We start from the raw sequence: 27,156 nt of genomic DNA, 5'->3' as shown, positions 1-27,156 counted from the left end.
TGGATGAGATCACCAAAGAAGAGAACGTGAATAGAGAAGGTATCTATTGATTGATTTGGGAAACAATAACATTAAGAGATGTGCCTGATAAGAAGGAACTTATTTATAAAGGTGAATTTATAAGAGGTAGCCAGTGAGTTACCAGAAAAACCTGGGGAGTGTGAGATCCTTAGTGTAGGAAATAGTTTTGTAAAGAAGACGGAATGATCAAAGGCCACTGATAGATAAAGTAAGATGTAAAATGAAAGTGAAAGTCACTCATTTGTGTCAGACTCTTTGTGTTTCCATGGACTGTAGCCCACCAGGCTCTTCTGTCCATGGGTTTTTTCCCAGGCAAGAATACTGGAATGGGTTGCCATTCCCTTATCCAGGGGATCTCATTGAAGGCAGATTCTCTTACAGTCTCAGTCACCACAGAAGCCCGGTAAAGTAAGATGGAGATTAATAAATGAAAATTGGTGGTCATTGATGACTCTTAACAAGAACAGTTTTAATGGAGTGGTGGGGGAGTGAACAGGGGAACCAGACTAGAGTAGGAGTAGGTTTTAGAGACAATGAGAGGAAAACATTGAAGACAATGGATAGGAAACACCTTCAGGAGTTTTGTTGCAAAAGAGAGTAGAAATATGAGGTGGTAGCTGAAACAGTAAGTGAAATCAGAAAAGGGTATTTTTGAGATGGGAAAAATTGGAACCATGTTCTTCTGGTGATATAAGCCTAAAACACATTGCTTAGTGCAAAAATAAGTTCTAGAAAATATAAACAATATGGCATAATTTATGCTTAAAAATTTACCAATAGTACCATATTTCATCTAAGACCAAGATTTACACATATTTGTGGAGGAAAAAAATAGCATTTACTATTTCCCTTTACTTTCCTTATATTTTTCCTTTCTTACATTTTTATTTTTCACATCTTAACATCTCTAAATGTGCCATATATCTGTTAATTCATAGCTTATTATAGTTTAATTGTGGTCATTTTCTTTTTTAATGGTACACAAAATTTTCTCAAAATTAACAGTAGTTACATTAAATGATATGCAAAATATATTTTCTATGGGTATATAAGTAGAGAAGGCAAATCAGCAAATTCATAACAGAGATAACAATCTGGGGCATACATAGAGCCACAGTGACTGTGAATGTTGTAAATATTTATTTGCAATAGTCTAATGATTTAAAAGGGGAATGGATGCCAATATTTTATGTGTAAATAAAAATACATATAAAATATATATGAAACTGGATAATTTTAGAATCAAAAATATAAAAGTAAATTTTAGAAAGATAGACAATTTAAAAGAAAGATATGAAGAGAAACACACAATAGGACTACTGAATGGCAAAAAGACCCCACAGGAAAATAAGTTGAAACTCACTAATCAGAAATAGACTAAAGCACTGAGCTACCAATCCTTACTCACTAATTTGGCACACATTAAAAATATGAAAATATCAAGAGTTGACTAGAATGTGGAGAAGATGGAATACCTACAATGCTGATTATACCATAATTTGGTTCAGTGAATTAATGCAAGAATTCGGCAATATTTAGGAATTTTGAATTGCTTATACCTACAACTCAGTATTTCTTTTTCCACTGTATACACTGCAGAAACTCTGGAACAAGTCCAGGAAACTATTCATTGTATCATTGTTTGTAATAATGAAATGTTGAAATGAATTAAATGACCATCAAGAGAATGGATGCTTGACTATATTGTTAAATGGATGACAAAAATGTTATATATATATACTCTGTAATAGAGTTGAAGATAACAAGGAATGTTAGAGATATAAGAGGGAGAATTTTAAAAACAAAATATTGAGTAACAAAAGCAAGATGCAAAAAAAAAAATAATATACTCATGATTAAACTTATGTTCAAAATAAAGCTCAGCGAAATTAAATTATTAGACATATCAGAGTTCTGTTTCAGGCTTGATGACAAGGCTTTTTTAAGAAAAAAATAGCCAAAACATTTTCTTGAATATCTGTAACAGTGGATACATACATATACTTTTAAAAGGAAGTGCTAAATAAGCTTGTTCAACTAAGTACATGATTGGTTAGTTTTACAAACTGTAGAGATGTCATATTCTTATCAGTTGGACAGTACATATATATAGTTGGGTCATAAGAACCCATAGCCATCTCCCAGAAATGTCTTGTGGGCCACTGAAAGAGAATTATTCTCTTCCACTCACAGTATGGAGTAAATAATTATCCTTCATAATGGACATTTTAAAAATAAATATGAAAAACAAAATGAATAATATCTGTTGTAAATAATATAGGTATGAATATAAAGATGGTTAAGATATGCAAAATTTGAATGATGATTTTTAGCATTAGAGAGGAAGAAGAGAATAGGATCAGGATTAAAGAATTAAAAAAATTACATTTTATTGATAATATTTTAATTTTAAAATGCTTCAATAAAAACAGGTAAAATTTTAATGGAGAGTACTTATTACTTGTAATATTGCTATATACACTGTATTTTCAAAATACCATAAAAATGATATTACAAAGAATTTTTAAGAATTGAATCTGCAAAATGACCCTAGATCTCTAAAAGAGTAGAAAAAAAAGGTGAAAGAAATAGAGGGTTCATATTTTGCTTGAAGCCCTGGGTAATGAGATTTATAGTGGTTTTAGGGTAGATTATTTTCTTCAAGTGAACCTTCTGAATTTTACAGAGTCCACATAGTACATGCAATTCTTTTCAATCTGTGAAAAAGAAGAAAAGGGAAAAAATACATATTTTCAAGAAGTCTGGAAATGACCAGAGAGTAAAAATTCCCTAGAGATTGTATCAAGACGCAAATAAGCACAAGCTCATTTCTCTCGCCCTTTCTCAAATCCCCTTAAACGGCAAGAAACGCCATTTTCCGTATATAGAGACTAACATCGGGAAGGGCACAGGAGGGAAAGAGAAGGGAAATTCTTGGAAAATGGAAAAACAGATGGGGCACGGACACTGCGGTAGGGGTAGGGTGGGGAAAATGGGAGCCCCTGATCTGGAGACAGAACGCAAAGCTGGTTGGGGTGGGGCGTTGTGGGTTTAGCAAGGCGCCTCCAGATTTTGGAAAGGCGTGGAGCCGAGAGATAGAAACACCTCCCAGGCACAGGGCAGAGGTGGGCCTGAGAGTGGAGGAGGCGGGGAGGGTGGCAGTGTTTGGGAGGAAGGGGCGGCCTCTCTCCTGGCAGGAAGCTGCGCGATGGTAAGAGGGAGGAGACTGCGGCTGCGGCAGCGGCTTCTGGGATCCCGATGTGGCAGAGAGGCCGTCACCGTCAAGGAGGTGGAGGGCCCGCGAGCCCAGTGTTGGAGACACTGCCGCCATCCTCTTCGTCAGCCCAGCTGTCTTCCTAGACACGCTCCTCGCCTAAGGATCCTTCCCTCCCAGCTCTTGCAAACTCCGAACTCGTCGCCTGCTGATCCTCTTTCACCACAGGTTCACAGCGGAGGCAGCAGTGAGGTGTCCGATTTGGACACGTGAGACCTGCGGTCCCCCGACTTGGGGAGGTGGGCGCTGGACTAGAGAATCGGAGGATGCGGGTTGGTGGGTGCCAAGAGGGAAAATTTGGGTTCTGTGCTGGAATGGAAGTTGAGGGAGACTGAGAAAGGTGATTTGGGGATGGGGGGTGGGGAGAAGTAGAGCCGAAGAGCACCTGGGTGGTAATAAAGGTGGCCCCAGAAAGAGAAAGAGATTTGTTCTGGGCACCCAGCGGAAAAATGGGGTAGACCAGGAAGAGATATGAAGGAGAGTTGAACAACAGGCAGAAGGAATGGGGATCGGAGGCAAGACAGATGAAGAGCAAATGATAGTGAGCAGGGGGAAAGGGTACTATGTTAATCTAAATGGAGAGAATGAGTGGGAGCTAATAAATGATGAATATTTGTATTTGATATGGGGAGTCTAAGATGGCAACAGAGGTATTAACCAAAGGAGCCTGCTCCCTCTTGCTGGGGGCTCAACAACCAAAACTATCACCTTTCCAACCCTTCAGCACAGCCAAATAAGTTTGGAAGGAGGACACTGCAGGCAAACATCCAATAATATTTTGATAGCCAGCATCTCTGCTGGACATCCAATAACTTGGATGGCAATACATATACCTGATGCCCAGAGAATTTGCAATGCAGAGAAATAAAATTTCACACTACAGTACACTAAATATTTCTCCCTAGCCTCTTTCCTCCCCTTGCAGGTATGAAGACACCTCACAAAAAGGCAACTGCAAGGCAGCAAACCAGGGAAATTGTTGATGACCACACCTTGTCTGCAAGTATGAGGAAGAAAAAGATTTCTCAAAAGAAACAGAGGGGCAGACCTTCCTCCCAGACGCGCAGGAACATCGTGGGCTGCAGAATTTCACATGGATGGAAGGAAGGTGATGAGCCCATCACCCAGTGGAAAGGAACCGTTCTGGATCAGGTGCCTATAAATCCCTCTCTTTATCTGGTGAAATATGATGGAATTGACTGTGTCTATGGACTGGAACTTCACAGAGATAAAAGGATTTTAAAGCTTAAAATCCTTCCTGATAAAGTGCCATTTTCTCGAGTCAGAGATGTGCACCTTGCAAATACCATAATTGGTAAAGCTGTTGAACATATGTTTGAGGGTGAACATGGTTCTAAGGATGGATGGAGGGGGATGGTCTTAGCTCAAGCACCCATCATGAAAGCGTGGTTTTATATTACCTATGAGAAAGATCCTGTTTTGTACATGTACCAGCTTTTAGATGATTATAAAGAAGGTGACCTCCATATCATGCCAGAGTCAAGTAAGTCTTCTCCAAAAGAGAGAGAGCCAGAAGGAGTTATAGATGGCCTCATAGGTAAACATGTAGAATATACCAAAGAAGATGGCTCCAAAAGGACAGGCAAAGTCATTCACCAAGTTAAAGCCAAACCTTCTGTGTACTTCATTAAGTTTGATGATGATTTCCATATCTATGTCTATGATTTGGTGAAAAAGTCTTAATGGTTAGGGTAAACATTGTCACGTATATGTAGGCAAATATATGATTTGGAGAAACACAAAATATGTTGCTTTTCAGTGTACTGAAAGTATAGGGGTCCCTAATAACCCATCATCATTGCCAGCAAAACTGTTGTTTTGTTCTAAAAAAATATAAGTTTATGTAGCTATGACATGCTGTGTGTAAGGAATTTGTCATGGTGAAAAGGTTGGGTGTGTTTGGTTGAGGGGACATGAAAGGAAGGAACAAGTGTAAATTCAGGCTGTGAATAAAGTTCAGCTAGTATCATAATCAGTCATCTAAAAATGGAACAGGACTTAGCTGGTCTTGTCTAAGGAGAGGAGAGGAGAAGGAACTAGAGATGGATTGTGGGGGAAAGGAAGAGAGATGGCTGCTTAAGAAAGGATATGGGAAGGGGTCAGAAATGGAGAGGCTTCTAGGGGGAGGGATAACCTAAGAGGGGGAGGCAGCCAACTGGGGGGTGTTGAAGAATAACAGAGAGTGAAATCTTGGGGTTGAGAGGAAACCAGGATAAATTGAGTAAAGAGGGACACAAATACATTTAGAAGAAGTTCAGGGCAAGGGAGACAAAGATAAAGTTGGCAGAGATCTGAGGAGAAGCTAAAAGGATACTCTAGAAGGGGAGGAACACTAAGGAAGGAGAATTCTCCTCCTTCCACAGAGGGAGTGAAAATAGAGAAAATGGCATGAGGTGTGGGGTCCATGAGAGATTGGAAGACCCAAGAAAAATAGCACTTCTGGCAGTATCCAAGTTGCCCTCTTTAGCTCTGTGCACAAAGAATGTGGCAACAAAGAAACCAGATGGATTGGAGCTTCTCTAGAGGGAAATTTTGACAGAAATGTCTCAGAATTTAAGCAGGAGCCAAGTTTATACATAAAAGACTTTTATTATATCAGGGAGTTCATGCCACACCTGCTGAGCAGAGCCCAGCCCTCAACCTAAACACAGTAGCATGGTGCTCCACAGCAGGGGGCTGTAGGCAGTTACCTTATATTTTCCAGAGGACCCAGGGGCAGTAAATCTCAGACCTGAAGTTCTTGGTTCACTTCCTCTACACTGAATAAATGATTTTGGGGGGAACAAGTCAGTGGAGTTCTCAGAACTTAAGAGATGTGCCACCTTGCATTTGGAAGGCATTTTATCCAGAAAAAATGAAACTTGCTCAACCCAGATACTGCACTCATCTCACTATTCTTCAACTTCCTGAACTATACCTTGCCTCCTTACAGACGATTGAGCTTAATGCTTCTGTCCAGGGCATGGGGAGGCATGGGGAGACTTCTCTCCAGGGCATGGACACTTGACTGTCCATGCTTCTCTCAGGAGCTGCCTGAAACCACAGGTATCTCCCCCCAGTGCTTCACCAGATGGAGATCTGCTGCCTCCAGAAACCCCATTCTGGCAATAGCCCAACAAAAAGAATGCCTACTGACTCTTCACGTGTACCTCCTGACTAGTCTTGCCCACTTCAAGCACATGGGGAACTGTACTAGAAATGTGTGCAGTTCTATTTTCAGGTGAGATAGGTGGCATGAGCAGTTGAGCAGGGAGATGTGACTTTGTATAACAAAGTCCTTCGACTGTATAGTGCCACATAGGTGGTTGGTGGGAAGAGGGTGTGGTAACTCCCAATAAATTCCCTCTGAGGTATGGTGTCCCAATACATGGGTCTTTGTCCTTCTCTCTTCCTTTCCTTCCCCCAGTCCAGCTGTGGATGTTCCCTTCAAAACTCTCTCTGGTTTTCCCACTCTACATTCTTCACTGCCCTCAAAGAAACAGTGCTGCTGTCTCTCTTCTGCCCAGTAACTCCAGGCATAGCAGGCAGAGGGAGCTTCCCAGAGTGGAAAGAAGTTGGTAATTCCTGTTCATTCTCTCCACCCAACATGACCTGAAGCTGTTTGCCTCAAGAACTACACAAGGCGAGCCCACCTCACCAGAGGATGGGTAGATTTTCTTTCATTCATCACATAATTCAGTCTAGCAAACACCTGCAGGCCACTCATGGGCCAGTTTCAGCCCACTGTCATATTTTGGTTGATCTTCATGTTTTTATCATTCTCCATTTTAAAATTAGCTATATAGACATTTGGGGGATTTCACATTTCAAAAATCCACATTTCTGGCTTACCTTAAAAAACAAAACAATAGACCAAGGGTTAGGGCCCACATTCCAACAAGGACACAAGCAGTTGACTCTGAGGAAGGCCTAAGCCCATTTTAAACTCAGAATGTCCTCTCAAGTGGGCCATGCCCCCAGATGGCCTGCCTCACTGTAATGAAATGCCCAGATGTCCCCTGGAAGCATTTGCATTGGTCACTTTGGGGTTAGACCCAGGGGAAACTGCTAAGCTCCTCTTTGGCTTACTCTGACTGCCTTTGCTTTTTAATTTATTTGCTTTATCTTCATCTCACCATTACTTACTTCAGGTGGGCTCTCAGCCAGTCAGTCTTCTAGACACAGGAACCTATGGTAGTAAATAAATGAAACAAATAAAATAATCTTACCCTTATGGAACTTTCATTGTAGTGTGGGAGAGAGTAGTCAAGATAAAATAAAAGGATAAATTATTTTCAAAATGATAATGTTAAATAGAGAAATAAAGAATGGGCTATGGAAGTCCCAGGGAGGCTGAAGTTGGATAGAATATGAACTAAGAGAGGGCTTCACTTAGAAGATAGCTTTTGAGTAAAGGCCTAAAGACAATAAGAGAACTGGCCCTGTGGCTGTCTGGGGAAGGAGCATTCCAGGCAGAGGTACAGCAAATGCTGAGCTCACAAGGCAGGAGTAGGACTGTCATGTTCAAGTAACACTGAGGTTACCAGTGTGGCTGAAGCTGAATGAGCAAGGTAGAAAATATCAGGAAGTGGTTTCAAAGAGGTGATGGGATCCCAAAACAGATAGCTTAGAGTTTTGAAGGTCCTAGAATGGAATTTGGCTTTTCCAGTAAGCGTGGTAGGGAGTCATTCTAGTATTTCTACCAGAGACTGGGTATGATTTGTTTTATATTTTTCATAGGATCATTCTGGAGACTCTGGAGTGTAATCTGTTTGTGGTCAAGTTTGGGAAAAGGGAGATCACATATACTAGTGAAACAGAAGAGCAACCTTAAAACAGATTTACATACAGGAAATTTGAATCATAATAGAGGTGGTAGTTCAGATAAATGATAAAAAGACATTTTATTCAATAAATGATGCTGCATTAATCTGTTTTCCATATGACAAAAAATAAGCTTAAATCCCTTCATCACATCCTACACACAAATTCTTCATGGATATAAATGTTATTACTTAAATTTAGAAGGTAATATTTATAAAACTTTTAGAATAAGAAGTGAATGTTCAGTTTTTTTTCTTATAGAAATGGGAAAGATTTATTTTACATGCAAAAAATGCACAGTGATGAAGGAAAAGTTTGAAACTTTTGATTATTTGAAGATATAGATGCCCCTAATATCAAAATCATCATATTAAAAGTGGAGTCAGAGAGATTATGTTACAGACTGTGATAGTTAAAGTGAATTAAATAAAAATGTATTCCTTGAGGAAATATTACAGCCTATAGAAAACTTGGAAAACTAGGCAATCACAAGTAGATCACAGTCAATAAACACACATTTCCTTAATCAGTTCCCCATTAACTTATTGTATCTTGTCCATAATAAGCCATCTGCTAACATAATATATAGTTTACTTAGTTAATATATTTATTGTTTCCCTACCAGAATGTAAACCCTGAAAGTGCATGATTTTTCTTCCTTAAAAGAGTGCCTGGCATACTGTAAGTGTGTAATAAATATTTGTTAACTATATGGATCTCATCAGTAACCTAGGAAAAAGAAAAAGTAACATGATCTCACATACATTAGATCAGCAACACATGAAGTTTGAAAATATTCATTGACCAGTTAAAGAAATGGGAGATCCATACATTCTAGGTGAGAGTTTGTCAGAGAGAAATCTGCCATTATCTAGTGATAGCCTGAATAGAAGATGTTGCAATGCCAACAGTTTCATTCTTATACATTGTTGAAAGACAATTCTGCATGTGTCTCACATGTTACTATGCATCTGGTGAGCAAAACACTGAAAATTCTTTGTTTTGAGGTATTTTTTGAGAGATGTTTGAACGGTAAACAGCTTTCAAAAACAGAATAGGATCTCCATCTGAAGTAAAAAGCAGGACTGTATAGAGTCTTCGGAAGGTAGTGATTTTCTCTGGAACAAAGGGCAGGAATGCTTACTCCAATAAAATGAAGATAACGTCTCTTAAGAGCAAAGGAAAGGGATCAATTGAGTTCAGTTCAGTCACTCAGTCGTGTCCGACTCTTTGCGACCCCATGAATTGCAGCATGCCAGGCCTCCCTGTCCATTACCAACTCCCGGAGATCACCCAGACTCACGTCCATTGAGTCAGTGATGCCATCCAGCCACCTCATCCTCTGTCGTCCCCTTCTCCTCCTGCCCCCAATCCCTCCCAGCATCAGAGTCTTTTCCAATGAGTCAACTCTTCACATGAGGTGGCCAAAGTACTGGAGTTTCAGCTTTATCATCATTCCTTCCAAAAAAATCCCAGGGCTGATCTCCTTCAGAATGGACTGGTTGGATCTCCTTGCAGTCCAAGGGACTCTCAAGAGTCTTCTCCAACACCACAGTTCAAAAGCATCAATTCTTCGGCACTCAGCCTTCTTCACAGTCCAACTCTCACATCCACACATGACCACAGGAAAAACCATAGCCTTGACTAGATGAACCTTTGTTGGCAAAGTAATGTCTCTGCTTTTGAATATGCTATCTAGGTTGGTCATAACTTTGCTTCCAAGGAGTAAGCGTCTTTTAATTTCATGGCTGCAGTCACCATCTGCAGTGATTTTGGAGCCCAAAAAAATAAAGTCTGACACTGTTTCCACTGTTTCCCCGTCTATTTCCCATGAAGTGATGGGACCGGATGGAAAGGGATGCTTACTGCCTATTATAAAAGTTTAAGGATCCCAAACTGAGGTTTCCTCCTTTGTAATGCAACTTAATTTATATGTATGTGTCATGTAACCATTCTTCATTACCCTGTAGGGAGTGGGACTCAGGCTTATAGGGTAAAAACACAGATACTCAGACTATTTTTATTAATGTGAGTAATAAACTATCCTTTGTCTATGAACAAAAATGCCATATAGTCTACTGGCACCCAAGAAACTGTGTCAGGTAACTTGTTAGCTCACAAATAGGGTTCACTTCAGTTCAGTCGCTCAGTCATGTACAACTCTTCACGACCCCATGGACCACAGCACACCAAGCCTCCCTGTCCAACACCAACTCCCGGAGTTTACTCAAACTCATTTCCATTGAGTCAGTGATGCCATCCAACCATCTCATCCTCTGTCGTCCCCTTCTCCTCTTGCCTTCAATCTTTCCCAGCATCAGGGTCTTTTCAAATGAGTCAGCTCTTCACATCAGGTGGCCAAAGTATTGGAGTTTCAGCTTCAATATCAGTTCTTCCAATGAACATTCAGAACTGATCTCCTTTACGATGGACTGGTTGGATCTCCTTGTAGTCCAAGGGACTTGCAAGAGTCTTCTCCAACACCACAGTTCAAAAGCATCAATTCTTTGGTGCTCAGCTTTACTTATAGTCCAACTCTCACATCCATACAAGACTACTGGAAAAACCACAGCCTTGACTAGACAGACCTTTGTTGGCAATGTTTCTTCTTTTTAATATGCTGTCTAGGTTTGTCATAACTTTCCTTCCAAGCAGCAAGAGTCTTAATTTCATGGCTGCAGTCACCATCTGTAGTGATTTTGGAGCCCCCAAAAATTAAGTCTGACACTGTTTCTACTGTTTCCCCATCTATTTCCCATGAAGTGATGGGACCAGATGCCATGATCTTTGTTTTCCGAATGTTGAGTTTTAAGCCAACTTTTTCACTCTCCTCTTTCACTTTCATCAAGAGGCTCTTTAGTTCTTTTTCACTTCCTGCCATAAGATTGGTGTCATCTGCATACCTGAGGTTATTGATATTTCTCCCAGCAATCTTGATTCCAGCTTGTGCTTTATCCAGACCAGCGTTTCTCCTGATGTACTCTGCATATAAGTTAAATAAGCAGGGTGACAATATACAGCTTGATGTACTCCTTTTCCTATTTGGAACCAGTCTGTTCTTCTATGTCCAGTTCTAACTGTTGCTTCCTGGCCTGCATACAGATTTCTCAAGAGGCAGGTCAGGGGGTCTAGTATTCCCATCTTTTTCAGAATTTTCCACAATTTATTGTGATCCACAAACGCAAAGGCTTTGGCATAGTCAATAAAGCAGAAATGGATGTTTTTCAACTTCATAATCTTCACTCTTGATAATTACAGTAATGAGGATAAAATACTGACAGAGACATGGTTTCTGCAAGAGGAGGAATGAGGACCTCAAGAGCCAACTAATGGAATTTGAGGGTACTTTATGACAACTGATGTTGAATGTACAAATAAATTATGCATAAATAGTCCTCCGTCTTTTAATGAGGTGGAATTAGGGAAGCAGTTGCAGGATGAGAGCTGAAGGAGCCTTGTCCCCAGTGGGGTCAAAGTTCACATGGACCTCTCTGAGTATGTGAAGTATGGAAAATCTGAGGGAAGGGAAAGAGTCAAACTTCATTGGACCTGTTAGATATGGACACTCAAGTCACTATTTTACCTAGACCTGTGGAAGAAATATAAAAATGAGCTAATGAAAATTGGACTGGGTTTAAAGTGCAACAAGGAAGACAGTATGACCTTGAGAGTGAAAACTTTGGGGCCAATTCTGTGCACTCTAGGTATTATCTCTAATATATGTATATATATATATATTATTATTATATATATATAGTGGAAATATATATATGGATATATACATTATATATATAATTTCCACTATATATATAATTATATATATATATATTATTATTATATATATATAGTGGAAACAGATACTTGTATTTCCCTGTCCCATAGGGGTCAAATGAGATTCAGCCATAGAGCAGTATTGGTGAGGCACATAAATCATTTTCCCACCAACCTCCCTGTCTCCTTCTGGGTGCATCCCAAGAGGAAAAAATTCACAGCCAAGATTTAAGGAATTGAAGGAAGCACATGTGGTTAGAAGTTAAAGGACAGCTGTGTGCAAAAAAAGCTTCAAGCTTAGAGGGGACTATTGTCAAATTCACCTATTTCTCCTATACTCTAAACTGTTGCAGACAATGTGACTCTACTTAAATCCATTACACAGGCTAATGGTACATGATACACTTTTAAATGTTGACAACATTTTCTTTCCCATACTACTGGCATCTGAAGATCAAGATCTTTTGACATTCAGGTGAAAAGGTCTCCAATATATTTTTCTTGTACTCCTTCAGGGTTACTTAAACTCCACTGGCATTTGCCAAAATTGAGTATGTCACAAGTGTTTCTACATTCTGATTTTCAAAAATTTCTAAATACATGATATCTTGATGGTTGATAGTCAGAAGCCTTTGTCTTCACAGCCCAAGCTAGACAGAGTGGTTAAAAATCCCCAACAAATTTCAAGAGTCTGTTTATCAAGTAATGTTTCTCAGTACTATGTGAGCCAGATTTATAATACTTAGTTCTTCAAATAGTCAAAGAAAGATTGTCTTTTTCCCCCTTCCCCACCAAAAAGGAGGCCCAGTACCTAACTGGATCCTTTGGATATTGAAAACTGATTGCTTGGGTATTGTGTTTGGCTCTTTATATCAGGTACTCACACATCAGCATTTTTAAATGTGGCCCAAAACAGTGCCCTGCTATGGATATTGTCCAACAAACTGTGTCATACTCTACCTTTGGGGCCCCACAAATGTAATGACCCCTTTGAGATTAAGTCTCTGGGACTGATGACTATCCAATTGGAATCACTAACAAAGGGAAGCAATATACACCTGTTGCAGATAGTTAACATTAATAAAATTTCCAAAACATTCAAGACAATGCAGGCTTTTTTTTTTTTTTTTTTGTAGAAGTAACCATATACTAAGAGCATAGTAGCACACATATGAATGAAAATAATAGACCTAGAAAAGAACCCTCGCCAGAATCCAACCATACTGAGTTCCATGCTCAGTTCCTTGGACTTACAGCCAACAGAACTACAAGAAGTTTCTGTTGTTTATATGATGCACACTTTATTGTTATAGGAGCTTGAATTGACTAAGATGAATAATATATACTTATAATGAAATATTAATATTACTCAATAAGAAATGGGAATAAAGTTCTCATACACACTGTGATGATAATGAACCATAAAAAACTATGCTAAGTGAAAAAAGCCAGACAGAAAAGGATAAATACTATTAATTCCATTCATAAGGGATATCTAGATAGGGAAATTCATACAGTAAGTTAACAATGTTACTGTTGTTCAGTAACTCAGTTGTGTTCAACTCTTTGCAACCTCATGGACTGTAGCCCACCAGGCTCCTCTGTCTGAAGGATTTCCCAGGCTAGAATATTGGAGTGGGTTGCCATTTCCTTCTCCAGGGGATTTTCCCGAGCCAGGCATTGAACCTGTATCTCTTCCATCTTCTGCATTGGCAGGCAGGTTCTTTACCAGCTGAGCCGCTAGAGAAGTCCTATTGGAGCTTCCCAAAAAAAAAGACATAATTTGACTTGTTTGGTGGTATCATTGAAGATGTCAGTCAAAAGACTTGTTCTTATTCTACCTCACTCAAAATTATCCTATACTAATAGCTTTTAGTATTGGATACTAAATACTAAAAGCACGGGTGGCTGCGACGGCACACAAGTGCGGCCGAGAGGAGCTACCCCACGTACGAGGTCAGGGGCAGTGGCCGAGAGTGCCAGGCTGTGACACTGCAGGAGCAGCCACCCCACGTCCGAGGTCAGCGGCGGTGGCCGAGAGGAGCAACCCCACATTCAAGGAGAAGTGGCTGCGTGGGCGCAGGAGGGCCTAGAGGAGCTACTCCACATTCAAGGTCAGGAGGGGCGGTGGTGAGGAGATACCCCTCATCCAAGGTAAGGAGCAGCGGCTGCACTTTGCTGGAGCATCCGTGAAGAGATACCCCACATTCAAAGTAAGAGAAACCCAATGAAGATGGTAGGTGTTGCAAGAGAGCATCAGAGGGCAGACACACTGAAACCATAACCACAGAAAACTAGTCAATCTAATCACACTAGGACCATAGCCTTGTCTAACTCAGTGAAATTAAGGCATGCCCTGTGGGGCCAACCAAGACGGGCAGGTCATGGTGGAGAGGTCTGACAGAATGCAGTCCACTGGAGAAGGGAATGGTAAACAACTTCAGTATTCTTGCCTTGAGAACCCCATGAACAGTATGAAAAGGCAAAATGATAGGATACTGAAAGAGGAACTCCCCGGGTCAGTAGATGCCCAATACGCTACTGGAGATCAGTGGAGAAATAACTCCAGAAAGAATGAAGGGATAGAGCCAAAGCAAAAACAATACCCAGTTGTGGATGTGACTGGTGATAGAATCAAGGTCTGATGCTGTAAGAGCAATATTGCATAGGAACCTGGAATGTTAGGTCCATGAATTAAGGCAAATTGGAAGTGGTCAAACAGGAGATGGCAAGAGTGAACGTCAACATTCTAGGAATCAGCGAACTAAAATGGACTGGAATGGGTGAATTTAACTCAGATGACCATTATATCTACTACTGCGGGCAGGAATCCCTTAGAAGAAATTGAGTAGCCATCATGGTCAACAAAAGAGTCTGAAATGCAGTACTTGGATGCAAACTCAAAAATGACAGAATGATCTCTGTTCGTTTCCAAGGCAAATCATTCAATATCACAGTAATCCAAGTCTATACCCCCACCAGTAACACTGAAGAAGCAGAAGTTGAACGGTTCTATGAAGACTTCCAAGACCTTTTAGAACTAACACCCAAAAAAAGAATGTCCTTTTCATTATAGGGGACTGGAATGCAAAAGTAGGAAGTCAAGAAACACCTGGAGTAACAGGCACCTTTGGCCTTGGAATACGGACTGAAGCACGGCAAAGGCTAAAAGAGTTTTGCCAAGAGAAAGCACTGGTCATAGCAAACACCTTCTTCCAACAACACAATAGAAGACTCTACACATGGACATCACCAGATGGTCAACACTGAAATCAGATTGATTATATTCTGTGCAGCCAAAGATGGAGAAGCTCTATCCAGTCAGCAAAAACAAGACTGGGAGCTGACTGGGGCTCAGATCATGAGCTTCTTATTGCCAAATGCAGGCTTAAATTGAAGAAAGTAGGGAAAACCCCTAGACCATTCAGGTATGACCTAAATCAAATCCCTTATGATTATACAGTGGAAGTGAGAAATAGATTTAAGGGACCAGGTCTGATAGATAGAGTGCCTGATGAACTATGGACGGAGGTTCGTGACATTGTACAGGAGACAGGGATCAAGACCATGCCCATGGAAATGAAATGCAAAAAAGCAAAATTGCTGTCTGGGGAGGCCTATGAAAAGAAAAGGAGCAAAAAGCAAAGGAGAAAAGGAAAGATATAAGCATCTGAATGCAGAGTTCCAAAGAATAGCAAGAAGAGATAAGAAAGCCTTCCTCAGTGAAGAAATAGAGGAAAACAACAGAATTGGAAACACTAGAGATCTCTTCAAGAAAATTACACATACCAAGGAAACATTTCATGCAAAGATTGGCTCGATAAAGGACAGGGATGGTATGGACCTAACAGAAGCAGAAGATAAAAAGAAGAGGTGGCAAGAATACACAGAAGAACTGTACAAAAAAGAGCTTCACAACTCAGATAATCACGATGATGTGATCACTCACCTAGAGCCAGATATCCTGGAATATGAAGTCAAGTAGGCCTTAGAAACCATCACTACGAACAAAGCTAGTGGAGGTGATGGAATTCCAGTTGAGCTACTTCAAATCCTGGAAGATGATGCTGCGAAAGTGCTGCACTCAATATGCCAGCAAATTTGGAAAACTCAGCAGTGGCCACAGGAATGGAAAAGGTCAGTTTTCATTCCAATCCCAAAGAAAGGCAATGCCAAAGAATGCTCAAACTACTGCACAATTGCACTCATCTCACACACTAGTAAAGTAATGCTCAAAATTCTCCAAGCCAGGCTTTAGCAATATATGAACTGTGAACTTCCAGATGTTAAAGCTGGTTTTAGACACGGCAGAGGAATCAGAGATCAAATTGCCAACATCCACTGGATCATGGAAAAAGCAAGAGAGTTCCAGGAAAACATCTATTTCTGCTTTATTGACTATGCCAAAGCCTTTGACTGTGTGGATCATAATAAACTGTGGAAAATTCTGAAAGAGATGGGAATAACAGACCACCTGACCTGCCTCTTGAGAAATCTGTATGCAGGTCAGGAAGCAACAGTTAGAACTGGACATGGAACAACAGACTGGTTCCAAATAGGAAAAGGAGTACATCAAGCTGTATATTGTCACCCTGCTTATTTAACTTATATGCAGAGGACATCATGAGAAACGCTGGAATGGAAGAAGCACAAGCTGGAATCAAGATTGCCAGGAGAAATATCAATAACCTCAGATATGCAGATGACACCACCCTTATGGCAGAAGGTGAAGAGGAACTAAAAAGCCTCTTGATAAAACTTAAAGAGGAGCGTGAAAAAGTTGGCTTAAAGCTCAACATTCAGAAAACTAAGATCATGGCATCTGGTCCCATCCCTTCATGGGTAATAGATGTGGAAACAGTGTCAGACTTTATTTTTTGGGCTCCAAAATCACTGAAAATGGTGACTGCAGCCATGAAATTAAAAGACGTTTACTCCTTGGAAGGAAAGTTATGACTAACCTAGATAGCATGTTGAAAAGCAGAGATATTACTCTACCAACAGTGGTCCATCTAGTCAAGGCTATGGTTTTTCCAGTGGTCATGTATGCCTGTGAGAGTTGGACTGTGAAGAAAGCTGAGCGCCGAAGAATTGATGCTTTTAAACTGTGGTGTTGGAGAAGACTCTTGAGAGTCCCTTGGACTGCAAGGAGATCCAACCAGTCCATTCTGAAGGAGATCAGCCCTGGATGTTCTTTGGAAGGAACGATGCTAAAGCTGAAACTCCAGTACTTTGGCCATCTCATGAAAAGAGTTGACTCATTGGAAAAAACTCTGATGCTGGGAGGGATTGGGGGCAGGAGGAGAAGGGGACGACAGAGGATGAGAAGGCTGGATGACATCACCAACTCAATGGACATGGGCTTGAGTGGACTCTGGGAATTGGTGGTGGACAGGGAGGCCTGGTGTGCTGCGATTCATGGGGTCGCAAAGAGTCAGATGAACTGAACTGCACTGAATAGCTTCTAGGGGAGTATGAAAAACATTTGCTCAGCTTTTTAATAGGATAGCTGCCTAAAACAATGGATAAAAATTTGAGGCAATCGCTAGGCAAAATAGCTCAAGAGAAATAAGAAACAACGTATCCTTAGGGGCTTTGAAAATCTCTGACATATTCCTGGGTATATGGAAGGCCACCTTTATGTGTCAGGCTTTGTGCATGATCAGAAAAGACATTATTCCCCTAAACTCTCATTTTATGGTGGACTTTAGGCTCTCTGAAAATAATAAATGAAAAATAAGACAGTGTTAAAGTGCTTGGTTCTACATACTCCAACATACAAAAAATGCCTGCAAGACTTATTTATAACAAGTGATTAAGGAATTTACTGACAGATTATCTGTTGACTGCAAAGCTCATTGAATTTGAGACTTCAGTAGACATACATGAAAAAGTAGAAATATTACAGAATTAGCTCAGAAAAGTCATGAAACAAACAACTATTAAACAGCAATAAAACAGACCTAGGATGGGGGAGAAAGAATTCTAACATTGTCATATTATGTTATATTAAATATCCAGTTCTCAAATGCATTCCTTTTTATGGCTGAGTAATGTTCCACTGTGTGTATGTACCACAACTTCTTTATCCATTCATCTGTCAGTGGACATCTAGGTTTTTTCCATGTTCTAGCTATTGTAAATAGTGCTGCAGTGAACATTGAGGTACATGTGTCATTTTCAATTTTGGTTTCCTTGCGGTATATGCCTAGAAGTGGGATTGTTGGTTTTATTGATAAAACCATATGGTGTTTTTATTCCTAGTTTTTAAGGAATTTCTATACCATCTTCCATAGTGGCTGTATCAATGTACATTCCCACCAACAGTGCAAAAGGGATCCCTTTCTCCACACCCTCTCCAGAATTTATTGTTTGTAGACTTTTTGATTATGGTCATTCTGACCAGTGTGAGGCGATATTTCACTGTAGTTTTGGTCTGCATTTCTCTAATAATGAGCATCTTTTCATGTGTTTGTTAGCCATCTGTATGTTTTCTTTGGAGAAATGCCTTTTCAAGTCTTTTTCCCACTTTTTGATTGGCTTGTTTTTCTGGTATTGAGATGTATGAGCTGCTTAAGTCAGTTCTAATAAGGTGGATAAACCTAGAGCCTATTATACAGAGTGAAGTAAGTCATAGAGAGAAAGATAAATATAGTATACTAATGCATATATATGGCATCTAGAAAGATGGTACTGATGAATTTATTTGCAAGGCAGCAATGGAGAAACATAGAGAATAGACTTATGGACATGGGGAGTGGGGAGGAAAGGGTGAGATGTATGGAGAAAGTAACATGGAAACTTACATTACCATATGTAAAATAGATCAGTTCAGTTCAGTTACTCAGTCATGTCCAACTCTGTGACCCCACGGACTGCAGCACGTCACACTTCCCTGTCCATCACCAAGTCCCAGAGCTTATTCAAACTCATGTTCATCGAGTCAGTGATGCCATCCAACCATCTCACCCTCTGTTGTCCCCTTCTCCTCCTGCATTCAATCTGTCCCAGCATCAGGATCTTTTCAAATGAGTCGACTCTTCACATCAGGTGACCAAAATATTGGAGCTTCAGCTTTGGCATCAGTCCCTCCAGAGAATATTCAGGACTGATTTCCTTTGGGATTGACTGAATTGATCTCCTTACAGTCCAAGGAACTCGCAAGAATCTTCTCCAACACCACAGTTTGAAAGCATCAATTCTTCAGCACTCAGCTTTCTTTATGGTCCAAATTTCACATCCATACATGACTACTGGAGAAACCATAGTTTTAACTAGATGAACTTTTGTCAGCAAAGGAATGTCTCTATTTTTAATATGCTATCTAGTTTGGGCATAGCTTTTCTTCCGAGGAGCAAGTGTCTTTTAACTGCATGGCTGCAATCACCAACTTCAATGATTTTGGAGCCCAGGAAAATATAGTCTCTTACTGTTTCCATTGTTTCCCCATCTATTTGCCATGAAGTGATGGGACTGGATGCCATGATCTTTGTTTTTCGAATGCTGAGTTTTAAGCCAGCTTTTTCACTCTCCTCTTTCACTTTAATCAAGAGGCTCTTTATAGTTCCTCTTCACTTTCTGCCATAAGGATGGTGTCTTCTGCATATCTGAGGTTATTGATATTTCTCCTGGCAATCTTGATTCCAGCTTGTGCTTCATCCAGCCCAGTATTTCACATGATATACTTTGCATATAAGTTAAATTAGCAGGGTCACAGTATATTGCCTTAACATATTCCTGTCCCAATTTGGAACCAGTCCATTGTTCCATGTCCAGTTCTAACCGTTGCTTCTTGACCTGCATACAGATTTCTCAGGAGGCAGGTAAGGTGGTCTAATATTCCTGTCTCTTGAAGAATTTTCCACAGTTTGTTGTGATCCACACAGTCAAAGGCTTTAGCATAGTCAATGAAGCAGAAGAAGGTGTTTTTTTTCTGGAACTCTCTTGCTTTTTCTATGATCCAACTGATGTTGGCCATTTGATCTCTGGTTCCTCTGCCTTTTCCAAATCCAGCTTGACAATCTGGAATTCTTGGTTCGTGTACTGTTGAAGCTTGGCTTGAAGGATTTTGAGCATTACTTTGCTAGCATGTGAAAGTGAAAGTTGCTCAGTCGTGTTCGACTCTTTGCAACCCCGTGGACTATACAGTCCTTGGAATTCTCCCAGCAGAATACTGGAGTGGGTAGCCTAACCCTTCTCCAGTGGCTCTTTCTGACCCAGGAATCGAACCGGGGTCTCCTGCAATGCAGATTCTTTACCAACTGAGCTGTGAGATGAGCACAACTGTACAGTAGTTTGAACATTCATTGGCATTGCCTTTCTTTGAAAGTGGAATGAAAACTGAACTTTTTCAGTTCATAGCCAATGGGAAGTTGCTGTATGTCTCAGGGACTTAAACAGGGGCTTTATATCCACCTAGAGGAGTGGGATGGGGAGGGATATGGGAGGGAGACTCAAGAGGGAGGGGACATATGCACATCCATGGCTGATTCATGTTGGTGTTTGACAGAAAACAACAAATTCTGTAAAGCAATTATCCTTCAATTAACAAATAAATAATTTTTAAAAAGAAAAAAAGTCCAGTTCTCAAACAAAAATACAAAACATGTAAAAAAAAAAACCAAAAAAAAAAAAAAAACCAAGAAATTATATACCACAATAAGTAAAAGAGTAATCAGTATACACTGTCTCTGAGGAAGGGCAGCGATTGGACTTAAAGACATAAATCAGCTATTTAAAAAATATTTAGAGGGGGATATCAATCTCATCACTTCATGGCAAATAGATAGGGAAACAGTGGAAACAGTGGCTGACTTTATTTTTTGGGGCTCCCAAATCACTGCAGATGGTAACTGCAGCCATGAAGTTAAAAGACACTTACTACTTGGAAGGAAAGTTATGACCAATCTGGAAAGCTTTTTAAAAAGCAGAGACATTACTTTGTCAACAAAGGTCCATCTAGTCAAGGCTATGGTTTTTCCAGTAGTCATGTATGGATGTGACAGTTGGACTGTAAAGAAAGCTGAGTGCTAAAGAATTGATGCTTTTGAACTGTGGTGTTGGAGAAGAGTCTTGGGAGTCCCTTCGACTGTAAGGAGATCCAACCAGTCCATCCTAAAGGAGATTAGTCCTGGGTGTTCACGGGAAGGACGGATGTTGAAGCTGAAACTCCAAACTTTGGCCACCTGATGCAAAGAGCTGACTCATTTGAAAGACCCTGATGATGGGAAAGATTGAAGGCAGGAGGAGAAGGGGACGACAGAGGATGAGATGGTTGGATGGCATCATTGACTCAATGGACATGAGTTTGGGTCAACTCTGGGAGCTGGTGATGGACAGGGAGGCCTGGTGTGCTGTGATTCATGGGGTCACAAAGAGTCAGACACGACAGAGTAAGTGAACAGAACAGATCAGCCAAGATGGTGGAGTAGAAAGATCCTGAGCTCACCTCCTCTCATAAGCACACCAAAATCACAGATATTTTCATAACCATCAATGAAAAGAACTAGAACTTACCAGAAAAGATATACAAGTAAAAGCATAAAGATGAAACCAAAAGGACACAGGTAGGAATGGTGGACTCACACTATAATCAAGTTCCATACCCCCATGTGGGTGACCTACAAAGTGAAGAATAATTATATTTCAGAGGTATTCCAATAGGAGTGGGATTACTCAATCCTACATTAGTCTCCCCAGTCCGGGGGTCCTGCACTGGGAAGACAAGCCCACAGAGCATTTGGTTTTGAAGTCCAGTGGGGCTTAATTTTCAAAGTCTCATAGGAATGAGGGAAATAGAGACTTCATTCTTAAAAGGTATATCAGATCAGATCAGATCAGTCGCTCAGTCGTGTCCGACTCTTTGTGACCCCATGAATCATAGCATGCGAGGCCTCCCTGTACATCACCAGCTCCCGGAGTTCACTCAGACTCACGTCCATCAAGTCAGTGATGCCATCCAGCCATGTCATCCTCTGTCGTCCCCTTCTTCTGCCCCCAATCCCTCCCAGCATCAGAGTCTTTTCCAATGAGTCAACTCTTCACATGAGGTGCCCAAAGTACTGAAGTTTCAGCTTTAGTATCATTCCTTCCAAAGAAATCACAGGGCTGATCTCCTTCAGAATGGACTGCTTGGATCTCCTTGCAGTCCAAGGGACTCTCAAGAGTCTTCTCCAACACCACAGTTCAAAAGCATCAATTCTTCGGTGCTCAGCCTTCTTCACAGTCCAACTCTCACATCCATACATGACCACAGGAAAAACGATAACCTTGACTAGACGAACCTTTGTTGGCAAAGTAATGTCTCTGCTTTTGAATATGCTATCTAGGTTGATCATAACTTTGCTTCCAAGGAGTAAGCGTCTTTTAATTTCATGGCTGCAATCACCATCTGCAGTGATTTTGGAGCCCCCAAAAATAAAGTCTGACACTGTTTCCACTGTTTCCCCATTTATTTCCCATGAAGTGGTGGGACCAGATGCCATGATCTTCGTTTTCTGAATGTTGAGCTTTAAGCCAACTTTTTCACTCTGCACTTTCACTTTCATCAAGAGGCTTTTGAATTCCTCTTCACTTTCTGCCATAAGGGTGGTGTCATCTGCATATCTGAGGTTATTGATATTTCTCCCATCAATCTTGATTCCAGCTTGTGTTTCTTCCAGTCCAGAGTTTCTCATGATATACTCTGCATAGAAGTTAAATAAGCAGGGTGACAATATACAGCCTTGACGTACTCCTTTACCTATTTGGAACCAGTCTGTTGTTCCATGTCCAGTTCTAACTGTTGCTTCCTGACCTGCTTACAAATTTTTCAAGAGGCAAGTCAGGTGTTCTGGTATTCCCATCTCTTTCAGAATTTTCCACAGTTTATTGTGATCCACACAGTCAAAGGCTTTGGCATAGTCAATGAAGCAGAAATAGATGTTTTTCTGGAACTCTCTTGCTTTTTCCATGATCCAGCGGATGTTGGCAATTTGATCTCTGGTTCCTCTGCCTTTTCTAAACCCAGCTTGAACATCAGGAAGTTCACGGTTCACATATTGCTGAAGCCTGGCTTGGAGAATTTTGAGCATTTATTTACTAGTGTGTGAGATGAGTGCAATTGTTCAGTAGTTTGAGCATTCTTTGGCATTGCCTTTCTTTGGGATTGGAATGAAAACTGACCTTTTCCATTCCTGTGGCCACTGCTGAGTTTTCCAAATTTGCTGGCATATTGAGTGCAGCACTTTTGCAGCATCATCTTCCAGGATCTGAAGTAGCTCAACTGGAATTCCATCACCTCCACTAGCTTTGTTCGTAGTGATGGTTTCTAAGGCCCACTTGACTTCACATTCCAGGATGTCTGGCTCTAGGTCAGTGATCACACCATCGTGATTATCTGGGTCATGAAGATCTTTTTTGTACAGTTCTTCTGTGTATTCTTGCCATCTCTTCTTAATATCTTCTGCTTCTGTTAGGTCCATACCATTTCTGTCCTTTATCGAGCTCATCTTTGCATGAAATGTTCCTTTGGTATCTCTGATTTTCTTGAAGAGACCCCTAATCTTTCCCATTCTGTTGTTTTCCTCTATTTATTTGCATTGATCTCTGAAGAAGGCTTTCTTATCTCTTCTTGCTATTCCTTGGAACTCTGAATTCAGATGTTTGTATCTTTCCTTTTCTCCTTTGCTTTTCACTTCTTTTCTTTTCACAGCTAAAAGGTACATACAGAATCTCAAATGCACCAAGACTCATGGCAAAAGCAGTAATTTAATATGAGCCTGAGCCATATCTGCCTGTTGGGCTTAGGGAGTCTCCCAGAAAAGTGTTGGTAGGGGGCTAGCTGCGGCATACCCTGGGGACGTAAACACTGGTGTCAGCCATATTTTGGAACATTCTACCATATAAACACTGGTGCTAGATGCTTCCATTTTGATATCATCCCTCCAGCTCATTAGCACCAAAACCTGGCCCCACCCTAGAGCCTATAAGTGCCAGTGTTGGAACATCTCAGGCCATTCAGCTAAAAAGGCAGGGATACTGTCTCAACCATTAGCAGATGCACTGGCTAAGGGATTTCTGAGCCCACAGCTGCCTCTAGACATGTCCATAGCCATAGCCATGGCCACCAGAGGGTTAATACCCAGCTCTACCCACCAGTGGGCAGACATGAGCCCTGCCCTCAGGAACTCTTCATGAGCCTCACCTGCCAGGGGGCAATACCAGATGCAAGAAAACCATCATATGGTAGGCTGCAAACCCAGGACTCCTATAGAGGTCAAACCTACTTTAGGACCAGAGGGACCCTGGCCAGCCCATTAGCAGACCAATGCAGGCTTTGGGACACACCAGATCACATATCTAACTGTTAGATACCACCTCCTAAACCAACTCTCTGAAACAAGCTCTGGGATTCCTAGGCTCTGCAGCCAGGAATTGGCTCTGTCTGCTAGTTGTTCAGCACTAACCCAAGGATCTGACTTCACCCACCAGTGGGAGGACAATAGCCCTGGAGTTTTAAGACCCAGAATCCACACATCAGGGATCCAGCACTAGACCAAGGGCCCCCTAGGTTTCTGCAGGCAGCCTTCTTGTGACCTGACCCTGAAACAGTAGCTGGCAGCAACCACATAAAGCAAAGCCTGGCAACCAACCATGTTAGGTGCCAACCAAGCCTACCAGACTGTGCAGATAGTCAGCCTGCCACAAACCCATGCGGCCCTCTTATGAGGAATCCCTCAAGTTTACAGCTGAATGACAAGCGGAGGAGTAAACTGCTGGAATGCATAGGATGTCTCTTAAACAAGCTAATCTACTTATCAAAAAACATAACTAATATACATAAAAATACAAATAGTAACTTAGACAAAGAGAGGTGGCAGAGCACTATGTTCCACATGAAGGAAATAGACAAAACCCCAGAAGAGGAACTAAGGGAAGTGGAGATAGGCAACCTACCTAGGAAAGTGTTCAGGGTAGTGATCAGAAAGATGATCAAAGAACTAAGGAGAAAACTGGTTACACAGAGCAAAAAGTTAAGAGGTTTTTAAACAAAGAGATAGAAAATACAAAGAACAAACAGACATGAATGCAATAATTGAAATTAAAAATACACTATGAGGGATCAATAGTAGACTAAACAAAACAAAGGAATGGATCAGTGAAGTGTAAGACAGAGTAGTGGAAATCACTGCACTTGAACAGAAAAATAAACGAAAAAATTAAGGAAATGTTAAGAGACTTTTGGAAAAGCATCAGGTTCACTAATATTTGCATAATAGGGGGTCCCAGAAAGAAAAGAGAAAAGGCCTGAGAAAATATTTGAAGACATATTTGAACACCTCCCTAACCTGGGGGTGGATGGGGGAAGTAACTCAAGTCCACAAGCTCAGAGAGCCCCATAAGGTTTGAACTAAGAGGAACACACAAAGACACATTTTAATTAAAATGACAAAAATGAAAGATAAAAGAGAATATTACAAACAACAAGGGTAAAACAGAAAAAGGAACTCCAGCTGATATGTCAGGAGAAACTCTGCAAACCAGAAAACAGTGCATGATATATTTAAACTGATGAAATGGAAAAGCCTACAACCAACAATACTCTACCTAGCAAAGCTTTTGTTGAGATTTTATGGAGAAATATACAGCTTTACAGACAAGCAAAAACTAAAAGAGTTCAGCACCACCAAACTGACTTTATAACAAATGTTAAAGGAACTTCTTTAGGTGAAAGTGAAAGACCACAACTAGAAACAAGAAAATTACAAAATGAAAAAGCTCATCAGTAAAGGCAAACATACAGTAAAGGTAGGAAGTCATCAACACACAAAGCTAGTAGGGAGGTTAAAAGAAAAAAATAGTACAAGAATCTATATTCACAGTAAGTAGTTAAGGGATACACAAAAAAATTAGATGTAAAATATGATATCAAAAATAATCGTGAGGAGAGGAGAGTACAGTTGCAGGGTTTTTTTTATTTTATTTTTAAACTTTACAATATTGTATTAGTTTTGCCAAATATCGAAATGAATCCACCACAGGTATACCCGCGTTCCCCATCCTGAACCCTCCTCCCTCCTCCCTCCCCTACCCTCCCTCTGGGTCGACCAAGTGGGCTTTATCCCAGGGATGCAAGGATTCTTCAATATCTGCAAATCAATCAATGTTATACACCACATTAACAAATTGAAAAACAAAAACCATATGATTATCTCAATAGATGCAGAGAAAGCCTTTGACAAAATTCAACATCCATTTATGATAAGAACTCTCCAGAAAGCAGGAATAGAAGGAACATACCTCAACATAATAAAAGCTATATATGACAAACCCACAGCAAACATTATCCTCAATGGTGAAAAATTGAAAGCATTTCCTCTAAAGTCAGGAACAAGACAAGGGTGCCCACTTTCACCATTACTATTCAACATAGTTTTGGAAGTTGCAGGGTTTTTTAAATGTATTTGATTGAGTCAAGAGCGTGGAGGAGTAGGAGGACATGGAGTTCCATCTCTGCCTCAAATGTAACAAAAACACATCTACAAATGGGGCAATTCCCACAGAGCTCTGGCATAACCCTAACAGAGGACCTTGGATACCTAAAAGAATAAAAAGAATCCCTGTATAACTGGGTAAGATGAAAGAAAGAAGACAAGAAAAGGAAGAGGACAGGAAGCGGGAAAGGACCTGTGCCCGTGGAGAGAGAGCTGAAGGAGAAAAAAAGTTCTCACATCTGGCGAAGCACCTTCACCAGTAGGGAGATCATTTGGAACAGAAGAGGAACTTTGGGGGCTATTGGAGGAGAGCACGGCAAATGGTCTGTGGCAAGCAGGACAGAGTGAGATGTACACAGATGGTTCATGCCACAACCCTACATGCCCTATCCTAAGACGTGTGTCCACTGCTGCAGACAGGGACTGGATGTTAAAACATGAGGTCTGGAGAACAAACCCTAGAAGAGGACTCCTGGAGATGTAAGGAGACAGCCTGAGGAGATGGGAGTGAGAAAATCCACAATTGGGAATGCTTGTGGAGAAAACTTGAACTTCCATAGAAGTAAAGAGTCATTGTGGAGTAATGCACAATAGGTGGTGATGCCATTTTTCCTCCACATGCAAATCCCAGCTTTTTGGATAGGATGAACAAGAAAGGGCTCCTGCCAGGGCCAGCTCTTTTGCTCCCTTGTCCACCACCCTTCCCATGTGACCCGTACTCAGCAGGGCTGGCTACACAACAAAACCCATCCCCACTGGGGGCTCCTGTGATGCTGATGAACACAACCTCCT

The 27,156-nt window shown here is 40.8% G+C and overlaps 1 protein-coding gene across 4 annotated transcripts; it reads left to right on the top strand.

The window, feature by feature from the left end:
* Positions 1-3,224: 3,224 nt before the first annotated feature.
* Positions 3,225-8,831, top strand: LOC139181672 (spindlin-2). Of its 4 annotated transcripts, none has more exons than XM_070785237.1 (2): positions 3,225-3,571; positions 4,221-8,831. In XM_070785237.1, the coding sequence occupies exons 1-2, from the start codon at positions 3,562-3,564 to the stop codon at positions 4,997-4,999; spliced, it is 789 nt and encodes a 262-aa protein (XP_070641338.1). In that variant the 5' UTR covers positions 3,225-3,561; the 3' UTR covers positions 5,000-8,831. The 4 variants fall into 4 exon arrangements, with proteins under 4 accessions (XP_070641338.1, XP_070641340.1, XP_070641339.1 ...); XM_070785239.1 differs by having other exon boundaries at positions 3,226-3,534; XM_070785238.1 differs by having other exon boundaries at positions 3,226-3,534; positions 4,201-8,831.
* Positions 8,832-27,156: the final 18,325 nt, after the last annotated feature.

Source organism: Bos indicus, chromosome X (assembly GCF_029378745.1).
Source record: "Bos indicus isolate NIAB-ARS_2022 breed Sahiwal x Tharparkar chromosome X, NIAB-ARS_B.indTharparkar_mat_pri_1.0, whole genome shotgun sequence".
NCBI classification, from domain to species: Eukaryota; Metazoa; Chordata; class Mammalia; order Artiodactyla; family Bovidae; genus Bos; species Bos indicus.
Note: the sequence above shows the minus strand (reverse complement) of the source record. Positions and strands in the feature narration are given on the sequence as shown.